At 34.5% G+C, this 15,060-nt stretch overlaps 1 protein-coding gene and 1 pseudogene across 1 annotated transcript; one reads left to right on the forward strand and one right to left on the reverse strand.

Annotated features, from left to right (window-relative positions):
* Window positions 1-1,312: 1,312 nt before the first annotated feature.
* Window positions 1,313-2,467, reverse strand: LOC145004823 (receptor-like protein kinase HERK 1). The gene has a single exon (XM_078963827.1). The coding sequence runs from the start codon at window positions 2,465-2,467 to the stop codon at window positions 1,313-1,315; it is 1,155 nt and encodes a 384-aa protein (XP_078819953.1).
* A 4,362-nt stretch (window positions 2,468-6,829) lies between these two features.
* On the forward strand, window positions 6,830-14,765 carry LOC145004829 (uncharacterized; annotated as a pseudogene).
* Window positions 14,766-15,060: the final 295 nt, after the last annotated feature.

The raw sequence follows: 15,060 nt of genomic DNA on the forward strand, positions 1-15,060 counted from the left end.
TGGTAAAAAGATAAAATTGCAGAAATAGTCACAGGGGTAAATCCATCATTCGCCAAAAGTTAACAACCATGTTGTTAAACTTAATGAGGTTGGGATCAAAACCGCAACAAAACCATCAAATAAGGACATTTTATGTTAATAAATTTTTTTTGGACCTTACCCACATAAATTGACAAACCACAGGGGACCATTTTTACAATTTTGTCGATTAGGCCAAATAAGACAATCTTGGTCCAATAAGAGTCTAAACCGGGAAGTTAGAGCCTCAAGCCCAAAGTTGAATGAATGCAGCGTATTGAATTATGTTTAGAGCTTGAACAAGTGAGTTTTGATTCAAATTGTTGTTTTTGAATGAATAACTTGTATAATATCATACTTAGGGTTACAAGATACACCTAAAGTTAATTACCCATGGACAAAATTTCTTAACCCTAAAATGCTAGTTGTGACAGATTATTATAGATTAGTGGTTAAGATTTTGTTCCCACATCTCACAAAATATCATTGTTTCACATGAACTCAACTCTCTCTCTCTCTCTCTCTCTCTCTCTCTATATATATATATATATATATATATATATATATATATATATATATATATATATATATATATATATATATATATATATATATATATATATATATATATAGAAAGATACTTTATGTGTAAAAAATAGTATAAATTGAGTTTGGGAGATCAAACACTATTTGTAATATTTTTTTAGTACATTTTGATTATAGAAAAAATGAAAGTGATAAGTTGGAGATGGTTTAAGATTGTAAGCATCTTTTTTATGGAATACTTTCTTCTAGAGATGTTTCCTGATCACAACATGACCTTGAAATGTTCTTGCTCTAGGCACCAACATAAATGATTAGATCGAATAAGAAGACTTTCATACAGCTGGTATTATTATTTTCCAGCAAATTATGGATTACTACTTTTTTGATAGAGGGAGAAAGAGGATGGACGGATGTATAATGTAAAGTTGGTGTGAAACTTTTTAAGTTCTAGCTTTAATTACTATTGATACAAGGACTCTATTATAAAAGACTTTGATCAGGACAATATGCATATGAAGCATCTTAATGCACATTCTATATAGTTTATTACAGGACTATGACGATTTATTTTTGTGTCTGATAATTTGTTTTTGAGTTTTTAATGGATCCAACTTTGAATACTGTCTCTTGAAATTGTTTTCCATATCTTCATTAACAGTGGGATCGTTGCAATTGCGGTTTAAGTCAGCTCATCTCACATCTTTTCCGGTGAACACTTCATAAACAGCACCTGTCCATATATCCGACCCTAAATCCAAACTTCGCCGCTAAATGCGTCTATAAACTTTCTTCGAGCCATATTTACATTCACAATCATGTAATACCATAATAGGACCCCATAAACTATACCATATATGGATAGACAAATATACACATAATATAAGATACGCTTGATATGACCTTTGATAAGTGTAAGAATAGGTTTCTTGGGATATTTATCATAGTATGATTTCAACTCCTCCTCCGACATATCACCAGGTTTAACATACCTTAATTGATATTCAAGGGCAGCGTTAAGTTCTTGTATGATCTCAGCTACTAGTGGACGTTGATAATGATTTCTTTGAAGACATTGATATGCAATTTTGGAGAACTTATCCAAGCAATCTGGTGATATTTGATCTTGCAGACAATCAAGTACAATGGTCCGCATTTTGTTTTCTTCATAGCAGCTTTGTGCCAACTTTGACAAAAATCTACGCCCATCATCGTAATTAGCTATGCAAAGCCTTCCGCACAAGACTTCAAATAACACCACCCCAAAGGAGTAGACGTCAGATTCTTTTGTCAAATACCCCTTATCCACATAAAGTGGATCACAGTACCCAGGGGTACCTGCTGGATGAGAAATAAGAAATGTGAATTCTTGGTTAGCAGGTCCGATTTTCGAAAGGCCAAAATCTGAAATTTTGGCATTCCAATTGTTATCTAACAGTATGTTGGAGCTTTTAATATCACGGTGTAACACTCTTTGTGTAGTCCCACCGGGGTTGTGAAGATACTCTAGCCCACAAGCTGCTCCAATGCATATGTTAAGGCGTTGAATCCATGAGAGTTTAGGGCTACTAAGATACCTGTCGAGGCTTTTGTTAGGTAGATATTCATAGATGAGGACATTCTCACCACCCTCATCGGAATATCCCAAGAGAGAGACGAGATTTTCATGTCTGTAACGAGAAAGCATCATGATCTCTTTCCAAAACTCTGGGGTCCCTTGTCCGAATCTTCTATCTAAGCGCTTTGCTGCAACCATAACCTGATCACCGAAGTGAAAGAGTTCTCCTTTGTAGACCTTACCAAATCCACCTTCACTGATGTAGCAGTTGTCACCAAAGTTATTGGTTGCTAATTTTATAGCTTCTAGGGGAACTTTAAGGTGCGCAAACTCGTTTATGGAAGACATTTTATGATTTTGGTTAATATTCAAGGAAAGGGAATTCAAATATATGTGAGATCCAAGCATATACAACTCGAGAAATTGAAAGAATGAATGGCAATGAGATGCTAGTTTCCACAAGTCTTATCGCCACCAAACACTCGGAAAAATATGCTTGAATTCAGTCAAAAATGAAATCGCAAATTAAAGAAGAGAGGGAGAAAAACGTTGTTTTCCCCTAGCCATATAGCGGAAATAATTGGTTCTTTAGATATCCGCGACAAAGCAATGCAGCTACAACTCGTGGCCACGCAACCAACCACATACGTAAGTCGATGCTAACACGTATTTTATTTGTTCACACTTCAAATTCCATACACCCAACTGGAGGTGGCTGGCTGCCCACTCGAAAATAGTTGAAAGGATATAATTCTAAGGATAATTTTGTAAATTACCTACACAGATATTTTTGAGATATTCATTACAACGACCATTAAATAAACATAAAGCGATATTAACCATTTTCTACCAAAGTTCGCCGAATGGCCTTAGAGAAAGTAAAGGAAAAAAAGAAGAAGAAAATAGTTCAAAAGATTTTAAATATTTTTAATATTGTTATAAATTATTTGATAAAACTTATAAAAATGAAAATACATTTAAAATGCAATCTATTCATATATTTTGTATCAATTATTATATATCAAAAACAAAAATATTTAAGTTAATCAAACTAACCTATCAATTAGCACCAATGAAAACACCAAAAGCAGTTCCTTCAACCCATGCCATTATTTGAGACATACATCTGATGTCAAAGTCCATCTAACTCCAATAACCCTAGTTACAATCATCGATTTTACATTTGGGTTATCACAGACAAATATACCCCTATGTTGGAGCTTCACTTACTCACCGATGTTCAAAAACCAATGTCGATGATCTCATTGGAAGACGCCACAGAAAAGCTAAATACATACTTAGAGTACGCCATGTAGAGAGAAGATTTCAAAGGAATGAAGGAAGGGCTAGGGACATATATCATACACAAATATCAAAGGATTTGGGCTTCTCGATGCACCTCTATTGTATCTACCATAGATTCAACTCTTGATCAACTACACCCTCTATGGTGCATCCATCCTATAGTCCATACTATAATTCCTCTATTAACTTAAAATTACAATGTTATCCCAAGTACCTTCAATTCATTACTCGTATAATCCCTAGATTATGCGAACTTAATATTAGAAGGCTTGTGATTGATGGGGTGTGGATGGATGGGACAGGTTCGGTGAAAGAGTAATTGAAGGAGTTCTACCTGGCTAAGTTCGCCCAGAAGGGTGGTTAGAGGCCTAATTGTAGTCCTCAATATTTTCATCTTGTATCGACAAAGCAACTTATGTTTATTCAGGTGCATTTTCTAGGGAGAATATTAAACAGGCGGTTTGGGATTGTGGTGTGGATAGAGTCTTGATGGGTTTTTGTTTAATTTTCTAAAGAAATATTGGGATTTGTTGTTAAATGATATAGTTACTTTTGTTGAGAACTTTCATAAACATGCTTTTACCCCAAAGGGATGTAATGCCTCATTTTTCTACCATTATCTCTGGTGTTTTGATTGCTTGGATTTATAGAGTCATGATGCACTTTTAGATTTAAATATTTCGATTGTGCAAGTAAAATCTTGAATGGATAAAATCTAGTTTTGTTCAACAGAGATTGTGGAGAGTTATTATTCTTGTATGGGATTTGGAAATGACCAAAAAATGAGAAGATAACCCAAGGTTTGAAACTGCTGAAAATTTGCATATGTATTTAGAAAACCACATACAATTGTGTTAAACCAGGTCAAAATTATGGTTTTAAACCTGATTTTTTTTACCCTTATTATAGATCCGATTTTATAATAGTTGTATGTGGTTTTGTAACGGTATATGATAGTTTTCAGCAGTTTCATACCATGAGTTATCTTCGTGTTTTTTGGTCATTCTCAAATCTGGTAAAAGAGTTATAACTCTCCACATTCTTTGCTAAAGAAAACTAAGTTTTATCCGGTTGAGATTTCGATTGTACCATTGAAATATTTCAATCTAAAAGTGTATCATGCCTCTTAGTGAATTCAAGCAATCGAAACACCCATATTTCTAACAAAGATTGAAATTTTCTATGAAAATGGCGAACGGGGAATCTATGAAGGACATGACTAGTAAGTTTTAGAAGATGATGAAGTTTAAAGGGCAAGATTTTCATCATTGATAGAAGAAAATACATTTCTTACTACCCTAAAAGTAGTGTATCTTCTGAGTACCCCTATGCATGGATATACTGAAGATGAAACCTTGGAAGTGTCTTGGAGGAGATAAAAATGGGAGAAATATAACCACGTATCTCATGGTTACATCTAAAACAATATGTCTGACTCTCTATTTAATGTTTACCGAAATGTCAAATCTGCAAAGGACCTGTGTGATTTGCTGGAATCCAAGTATATGATAGAAGATGCATATAGTAAGATGTTTCTGGTCAGTAATTTTATGAATTACAAGATGGTTGATGTCATACCCCGAAACCGAAGGCGAAAACGTTCCAGGGCGGAGGACGTCATGCGTAGTATCACAACCAATGTACATAGCAAGCATAGTAAACATAACCATTACATTACATAGAAATAATTATATTTGTTTGAAAGCAAAGTGATACATATTTTATATATACATCAGTACGAACAAAAGTAAAGACAAGACTTCTATAAGCTTCGTCTTCTCCAAAAGAACGCGGGGTACCTGTCTAACGAGAACCTGAGAATACAAGCAGTTTTAAAAATATCAGCATAAAGCTGGTGAGTTCATAAGCATGTTTTGTAAGGAAAAATGGTTATTAAATCTTGTGAAAATACTTCATTTCCTTTGATAAAGAATGCCATAATATCGAAAACCATTGTTACTGAGTTATGAAATACATATGCATGTTTTCAGAAAATCCCATGTTTTCTAACATGTTAGTCGATTTCCATGAGATAAGAAAAACCTTGGTTATTACCAGTAAGATAAGAAAACCGTAAGTTATGATCCCTGGATTACCCTCCAGTATGAAAGTAGGTAGTTTTAATACATAAAACTATAGGTTAAGATTCCTGGAATACCCTCCAGTACGAAAGTAGGTAGTTTTAATACATAAAACTATAGGTTTAAGATTCCTGGAATACCCTCCAGTACGAAAGTAGGTAGTTTTATTACATAAATAAAACTATAGAAGAAAGAAAGAAATCCGTGGACAAAGTTAGTTAGTTTAATACGTATTGTGAGTCGCATAACCATACTAATTTGACCCGTGACCTCCTTGACGTTCTTCAGGCGTCGATCGATTCCAAAATTTGTCACCCCAGGCGTACCCGCCTAACTGTAGCTAACAGTTTAGGTGTGGGATTGTCAGTCCCGAATAGATCTCTCCACAAATTTCACGCTCTCCCTCCAGGAGACTTTGGTTATACTTTCGGTGAGGATTTACTGGTACCCCAAAGGGTATAACGAAGACAAGTCTCACAAGCTAGAATTAACTGATTCACGGGATAATGATCATTCTCGAGTTTCGAAATCATTTGGAACAAGGTAGAGTATAAATAATCAAATACAAAGTAATTATTTAGCATGATACTCTAGATTAAAGATGGATAAACTAAATCAGACATAGTTTATATTATTGAATTTGAGCAAAATCTGAATCCGTAAAAAAAGTAATGAAGATCCTAAATTATTCCGTTAATAATTTGAATGATTTGTTAAGTTCCCACTTTGTTTGAAAACCATGTAATTATATTCAGAAAATCTCCCTTGCTCTGCATATTACAAAACGGATGAAGTATGTAAAAGTTTGTCAGAAAATCATATAATTACATCAGTTTTTAAGTTTCGAAAACCTTTATGATTTGCTTGTATCCCCCCTGAAAACATGAAAAACTCAGAAAAAGTGTAGGGGTATGAACTCACCAGACGAGAATGTGTCGGGTAGGATGCTAAGTGTCAATTTAGGGCTTGAACACGCGCGAGGGTCGTATGTAACATGGAGTGATACACAATTGTATCTAATTAGACATTAAACCACTAATTAAGTAAGATAATGCACTCCGATGCACGTAAACACTTTATCTCAAGTGTTGGAAGTGATACGGGTTGCATCTAAGGAGTGTAGGGCTTTGATAAGGAGTTTACACTTCAAGAGTAAACCTTAGGGAATGTTACGGCCCAAAGACCATATCCACCATGAGTTTACAGCCGTAAACTCATGGGTGGGATGTTTTTGGTTGCTCAAAGGTCTTACATTGCACAAGGGAAGGTTCTAGGGTTGATTCAAGGGCTTAGGAAGTGATCGGGACTTGAAATGACCTTTGAAATGGAGTTTGAGGTTCTTGAAGGACACTTGGTGAGTTTACTGCCATGAACACATGGGTTTACATCCGTAAACTCATGCTTGGCCCATTCTTTCATGATTTAGGGTCTCAAATGGAAGGATACAAGGTTCTATGCATTAATCCAAGCCATAGGGGGAAGTTAGGGCACCATTTGACCTCCTTAAGGGAGTTTACAGCCAGAGGACCAATCCCTTGGGGGTTCATGGCCGTAATCTCTTGAAGGTCTTGGTTTCTTTGATGTTTAAGGTCCCTACTTCGATGGTGGTTGATTCTATGTTAAGTTCCAGGCATAAGGAAGCAAGAAAGGGAAATTTTGCACCCTTTAAGGGAGTTTACGGCCCAAGAACATTCTTTGGCCGTAAACTCTCATTCATAGGCTGTAAACTCATGTTTACTCCCATTAAGTCATGATTTTGGGGTTCTAAGCTCATGCATGCTAGTCCTTAAGTCATACCTAAGCACTAAAAGGGTTGCGGGGCTTCAAAACCCACTTATGGGTGTTGACGGTTTGAGGGGTGTTCCTTGGCTGTAAACACATGATTTTGAGGCTTTTGAATGATTTAAACATGAATTTTCATGCATAATAAGCTAAACAACAAGCTAGGAAGGATCACTTACGATTTTGGAGCTTGAAAGGGGCGTTTTTGGATCAAAATCAACTTGTAGAGAGAGAGAGAGTAGAGAGAGATTGTGTTAAGAGTGGGGAAAAATCTCAATTGAAGGTCCACTCACCCTTATATAGGTTTTGAGTTTGCGGCCTGATGGAAATCTACCCGATCCCGACGTTAACGGAGTTTATGGTCGTACGCGATTAAATGGTTGTAACTTGACTTGGTCGTAAACTAAAAACTTTTCAAAGGGATATCGAGGGTGTTTCACGTGTTTCTAATTCGTTTGGACACTCATGAAGTCATATTAAAAGTCTTAATTGATTTGCCTAACCCAAAAGTTAACGAAAATTTTTAAATAAAAATAAATTTTATTAATGGAAATGAGTTACAGTGAGGAATAAATTTCAGGTTGTCACATCATCCCCCGTTAGAGGGAATTTTGTACCGAAATTTAGAATTAAGATATAAATTATGGATTTGGAAAGAGATGCGGATATTTCTGCTTCATCGAGTCTTCGTGCTCCCAAGTGAATTCGGGTCCCCACTTGGCATTCCAGCGAACCTTCACTATCGGGATGCGGCTTTGTTTCGTACATTTAATCTCTCGATCCATGATTTCGATTGGTTCTTCCACGAAGTTCAGATTTTCGTTGATCTCGATCTCATCAAGAGGGATCACGAGGGTTTCGTCGGATAGGCACTTTTTGAGATTAGAGACGTGGAATATAGGATGCACTACTAGAAAACAGACCTTTAATGACGCGCGTTTTACGATACGCGATAATTAACGATACGCAAAAGGACGTGCCCTTAAAATAGCGTCATCTCTCCAAAAAATTTAAGGATTTACGTCACGCTTTATTGGGTGCCCTTAATTTAGTTTCTCAAGAAAAAAAAATTAAAAACACGGAGGGCGCTTTATCTTAAACGCGTGTCGTCTGTACCTGTCGCTTTATAATTTTAATGAAATGCGCTTTTAGTAGATAAGGGGGAAATGAAATCCCCAAAATTTTGAAAACCCGCCTTGTTTTTTTCTATCTTCTATCTATCTTTCATCTTTGCAATCACGACCATTCAACCTAACAAGGACGAGCATTGCACTCTTGATTTCCCTAACTCTTTCTCATTTTCTGATTCAAACTTGAAAGAATCGAAAAAAATCTATCAATTTTGAAGCCTAGAGAATCACAACAACCGAATTCATTACATCTTCATCTTATTCACATTACTACTTCAAATCTCATACCCTAATTTTCCCTCAGCAACAATTCTAGCAGCTTTGCAGACATGGATCAAAACCCAGATGGGGCAAATTGGAGGAAGAAGATGATGGCGGTGACTATGACTATTTGTTGCCACCGAAACAGGTTATTGGAGCCGACGAACACGGGTTGAAAGTACAAATTCAAGAACGAAGGTAATCGGGTTAAGATTACCACCACCACACGCGCCTGTAAACTCGCTAATGCTCGGCTGAGCAAGCGCGCCATGGAGAGGCGATTTTGGCCTAAGTTCGGTGATGTCGTTCAAGAGGACGTTGGTGCCAAACTCACCATGGATTCTACCAAGGAAATCATCTTTGAGCGACCAAGGGCTCCAGGTACGTCATCCCTAGATCTGAAATTTCATATAATTGTAACAATCCTTTATAATTATTTATGTGAAATTTTTAAGACATATGTAGTTTAAGAAGTTTATTACTTTATTTACATCTAGCCCTAGTTCTTTACATTAGGTTTATTGCCTAGATCAACAGTTTCAGTTGCGATTCACTATGCACATATCAATCATCATGACAATAGTCAATCACTACCGATTTAAAAACTTAGGAATATATCTCAATTTCATTGCTGCTTGTTAGATATGCAGATTGTGAATGCGAAGTTTTGTCTTTTAGGTACAAAAGTTGAAGACTCAAATGCAGCTGGAGACCCATTAGCCCAAAAGTCGAAAGGAGGAGATGTATTGATGGTATGCATGACATGTGGGAAGAAAGGAGACCATTAGACCTCAAATAGCCCTTACAAGGACTTGGCTCAGCCTACCGAGTCCTTCTCTGAGAACCCAAACCCTTCAGACTCATTAGCCACGGGTGAATTTGGACTCTGGTTCCCATCATAATCGCACTAATTTTCTTACACTTATAGACCCGATGATTTAGGGCACTAATTCTTGATTGAAGTGACCGATTAAGATAAACACATAAAGTTCTTTCTTTTTCTTTTATTTGACAAGTGCGACCACATATGAACTTCATATGTGGGTTGCCCTGTTGCAAAGCTTGAAGGATGGGGACCTAAACATGGGAGGAGAAACAAGAAGTAAGTTTGATTCTCTGTAGACTTCATTTTAGTGATTTAACCGTGGATATTATGTATGATTAGCTTATTATGAATTCATATTTAGTTGTTTGTGAATTTTTACTACGAGAACAACTTGTTGGCAACATGGTTTAAGTTCTTTTTCGCGTCGATGATCAGGGTTACATTAGTTGATGAAACTTGAAAGAAAGAAGCTTTAACAAATTGTCCAGTTGAAGTTAGGTTGATAGTTTTCACATGTTTGCCTGTTTTAATAGAAGGAGAAATGGTTTTTTGATTGAATGTACTTTGATTTTTTTTTTATCTTTATTGTTTATGGGGTTATGTTTATCTAGCAATTAATTTGTTGATAAACTTGTGGCTTCCAAATTCACAGGTCGATTTAAATAATTTGGAAGAGTACATTTCACTGGTGGTTGATGCTACTATCAAGACTGGTATCACAAGGCAATTGGAAGCATTTAGAGCTGGCTTTAATCAGGTCATCATCTTTTTCCAACATTCTAATATGCTAAATTGTTTATGGAATTAGAAAATATACAAAATAATTTTTTAAGCTAATATTTTATCTTATTACTATCAGGTTTTTGATGTTTCAAGTTTACAAATATTTTCTCCAAGTGAGTTGGATTATTTACTCTGTGGGCATAGAGAAATATGGGAGGTAATTTGCTCATCTTTTTTCTACTTAAGCATAACATGTATTCTTTGTGAAAATGATATGTTGTAGAGAATTCATGTTTCTTTTAAATGCAGGCTGATACACTTGTGGAACACATAAAATTCGACCATGGGTACACATCCAAGAACCCTGTAGTAATTAATGTGAGTAATTTTTTTTAGCAATATTCAGGGAATATTTATAAATTTATATTATAGTTAATATTAATAGTTTTGTTTATGTCTCTTTGTTAGTTGCTTGAGATAATGGGAGAGTTCAATCCAGAACAACAAAGGGCATTCTGTCAATTTGTTACTGGTGCACCCCGGCTTCCTCCAGGTGGCTTAGCTGTCTTGAACCCTAAGTTGACCATTGCCAGAAAGGTAAAAACACCCCCCTCAACCACCCCTTGTTTTCAAAATTTTATCTAGGTGAATTACGAAATTGCCCCTCCTCAGTCACTAACCCTTTATTAATTACAACACTCTTCAAGCTCCAACAACACTGCATCAAATGCTGCAGGTGGAGTGTTGGAATCTGCAGATGATGATTTGCCAAGTGTCATGACATGTGCCAACTACCTAAAGCTTCCTCCCTATTCCACCAAGGTAAACAAACTTTTCATTTTTTTTCTATCACAAAGAAATGGTTTTTTGATTGAAGAGTATTGTTTTCCCTCTTCTCAATAAGACTTTGATGCAAATATAGATCAAAATGTCTGGATTTTAGACAAATCTGATTAGAAGTAGTTTTGAATCAAATTGATAAAGAAGTCATAGAACCCTAAATTATCTAGATTTCTTTGACACTTGAGTTATGATGTTTTGTGGTCTAAGTCACCTTTATGTCATATTCTGTGTGATTTTGCCGGAATTGGAATTGGGATTGGAACTGGAATTCGATTCCATTCTAATCCTGCATCATGTTTGCAACACTGTCTCTTTATAAATAGTAAATACTCTAACTACCATTTTAACCCTATATCTCACAAGTAAACATATATCTTGCATTTCCATCTACTTTTCCTCTTCATATTTTTTACAAATTCCAATCTATTTCTTATCAACCAAATGTGTGAGAGAATCCAATTTCTTCAGATTCCAGATCCTTCAAATTCCAATTCCTTTGAATATGGTTCATTTATTTGTGTATTATATAGCATCATACTTTCATTTCTTTCTTTAAGACATTCTATTTTCAAATTTTTTTCTTATCAAGGCATTGTATTTTGTAAACTTTACCCAATTATAACATTCTTATTGTTTGCATTTACACTTCTTTACACGTCCCAATTTCAATTCGTTTATTTAAAAATTGATCATTTTAGGTTTTAGATTATATTGATAACAGGTGAGACATGTGATATAGAAAGAATCAGCTAATAAAAATTAGATATTCACCTCTTTTTCTATATTTTGTACGATAACAACATACAAAATTTGTATATTTGCCAGGAATTTGAGTCTGAATGGAGGAAATCATGGCTGATACTTGAGAATACAGTTGCTGTGGGTTTCAATTTCATATGTGTTTCTTGTTTGTCTATTATTATTAGTATTACGCAAGTTTTAGTATGTTTTTACTTCTGATCTGTGTGTTTATTTTTTCTAATTTTTGCCTTTGCAAATGACGTAACTACCCCTAGAAAGTTTTTTAAGAAAAATAAATTGGAAGCAAGCATACCAGATCAGCGTCAGGATCTGAGGAAGGCACCATGACATTAACTTCAGTTGATTTAGCAGTTGTTATAGATGTTTCTAGAGACTCTCGACTCAAGTACAGTTGGCACCCTACTGTATTATCTATAGAAATCGTAGGGGTTGCGCCCTATACATTTATATAATAACAAAATAACATATTTCTCTTTCACCATATTATTATTAACTAACATTAATTCAACAAAACTAATATATAGTATACATTACCTGGCATTGCACCTCAATACTGCTACACTTAAGTCTCAAAAGCAGAGTGTTGGAGTAAGGTATTTTCACTAATGATTTTATAAGCACTTTTCATATTTATAATGAAAGCCTTGTACGTTCTCTAATCTGTATCTTTTTAAAACTTATTCAGATTTGATCGGCCAACAAAGGACAACATACTGAAGTTTATCTTGGGATCTGCACTATCTTTGTGTCCATATGGAGGGGTAAGTTTCTTGCAGAATGATAAGTAATTGCCTTTGACTTTCATCCATTCTGCAGTTTTCCATGTTGACATTTCATCCATTCTTTACTAAGTGAACTGTTAGAAAGACACAGTCATAATAATTCCCATCAAATATTGTCAAAGACAGAAGTTCAAATCCTATGTCTTCTACTAGAGGTAATTTCTCTAAAAACTTTACATAATAATAAGCCTTTAAAATCTCATTCTTTCATTGAATTAATTATTTCTCCCTCTTCTTAGAGCGGTACAAAGCTTACATCAGCAACTGGTGGGCCGCTGTTGAATCATATATTTTTAAGGCTCTTATGGTTGATCATTCAAACTCTGAAGATCAATCCATCATACAACCATGCTGGTCAACATTTCTGTGTAAGTAACTATTTTATTCATATCTTGTCTCTCCCTCTCTCTCTCTCATGTCCAAATCACTTTTCCATTCTATAGTATCTCAAGTAGCATCATATTTTCAAGGAAAAAGCACATCTGATGTGCTGCAAAAGAGATTCACAAACTTGACTTTTTAAACCTGATGTTTAAGACTACACTGACTATGAGATAGAAGTTTATGCAGAGAAGGAAAAAGATAGAAGTTTATGCATTAAGTACATCCCCAGCAACACCTTCTCTTACTATAATCAGGTCCTTGACACCACTGCCATGCTTGGTGTTGTCCCCTCAAGATAGAAGTTTTGCCTTTTCTATTCAAAATTATAACTTAAAAACACCACCTGTTCCCTCTTTTCTAGCTTGTATTACTGTTGCTGGCTTCCAAATGAGGCCTTAATTGGCATAAACATTCTACTATTAGATTTATCCCTAATTTCTTTAATAGTCAATGATAGTGGGGTAGCATATTGAACTATTTGTTTAAGAAAGACATTATATCTTGTCCAATTTATATTTGAATTCAAGTTATGCATAATGTCAACATTGTTGGATTAATAAATACATTATACCTAAAGAATAAAGATTGTATGATGAAAGAAAGATTGTAAATTACCAACTATTGGTTTATCATCTGCTGAGTTAACCTACATTTTTTTCTGTAGTTTTATCTTGTTTCTGATTTAGCCATTAAAGAACTCATTGCAGTTTCCACCAACAGAGAAGGTAAGCTATAATATGCCAAAGTTGAATTAGTTTTTAAGAAATAGCAACCTACTTTTAGTGATTTGTTTATTATATCAAACTTTCATCTCTTCCTACTACTACAACATTGAAAACAAAAACAAAATCACATTTTCATTGTTTTAATTGGATATATTTTAGCTCCCAAGATTTTAGAAGGTTATCAATTTGTTTTCTACAATTATAACGTTTTTTTTAATAATTTTCAAATCTTGAAATGATTCGTTTAACCCTTAAAACAAAAAAGCATATGATATGTAATTACCTTCTGTTCAAGCTCAACCTTCTTTCCTTCCCCAAGAATCTCCTGTAAAGTGTGAAACTTTACACATATAGCATCAGAACACTTCATGTTGAAGTTGCACGAAACAATGAAATCGAAGCATCACTTGTGGTTTAATTCAGATTCAGGGACAAAAAGAGTCTTAGGGGTATTTTTGGAATATTTAGTTTTTCTAACTTTTATGCGTAGTCCTAGGGGCTACAAAAGGTGCTGATGTTAGTGATGAAAGCTTGGTTCAGATTAAAAAAGTGTTGTAGAGCTAACAAATGGTTCTTCAGGTATGCAATACTCTAGGCATAATTATAATATAAAACTATAAAAAATTTCATTTTTTTTAATATATATATATATATATATATACACACACACACACATATATATATATACATACATACATACATATATATATATATATATATATATATATATATATATATATATATATATATAATGTTTTGCTAGAGGTTACTAAAGAGAAAATTTTGCAAATGATATTTTTTGTTTTGTTTTGTAGAGGATACCCCTCCCATTTCCCCAAATTACCCCTTCCTCTACAATGTTTTTTTTGTTTCTATGTATTTTGTGCATCAGGTAAAGTTGGTGGAAGAAAGGAATATGAAGCCACTTGATTCAAGTCTTGCCGCATTATCAGCAAGATGCAATAAAGACTTGGAGTTGAATTTGGCTAAGTCATTATTGAGTGAGATGGGCGAATGTACAACTGCTTATCCATATAATTAGCTGCTTGGAGCATTAGTCTTAAAGAATTATGAAAGGCAAGATGAAACTTTACTTAGTTGGAATTTGATGTATATAGTAGATTAGATGCAAATTTAGATATTGTAAAAAATAGAATTGTATGACATTAAATTTTATGCAATGGATTGCATTTTTTGTATATGATATTTTATTTCTATTATGAGACATTAAATGCAAATTTAATTTAAAAATTAATAAATATATAAATATATTTTTTTAGAACAGTTAAAATTATGATACGCAAATATGTGTGTCATCTTCATTTATGACATGACCT

The sequence above is a fragment of the Lactuca saligna genome, chromosome 1 (assembly GCF_052625555.1).
Source record: "Lactuca saligna cultivar CGN05327 chromosome 1, ASM5262555v1, whole genome shotgun sequence".
In the NCBI taxonomy this organism is placed as follows: domain Eukaryota; kingdom Viridiplantae; phylum Streptophyta; class Magnoliopsida; order Asterales; family Asteraceae; genus Lactuca; species Lactuca saligna.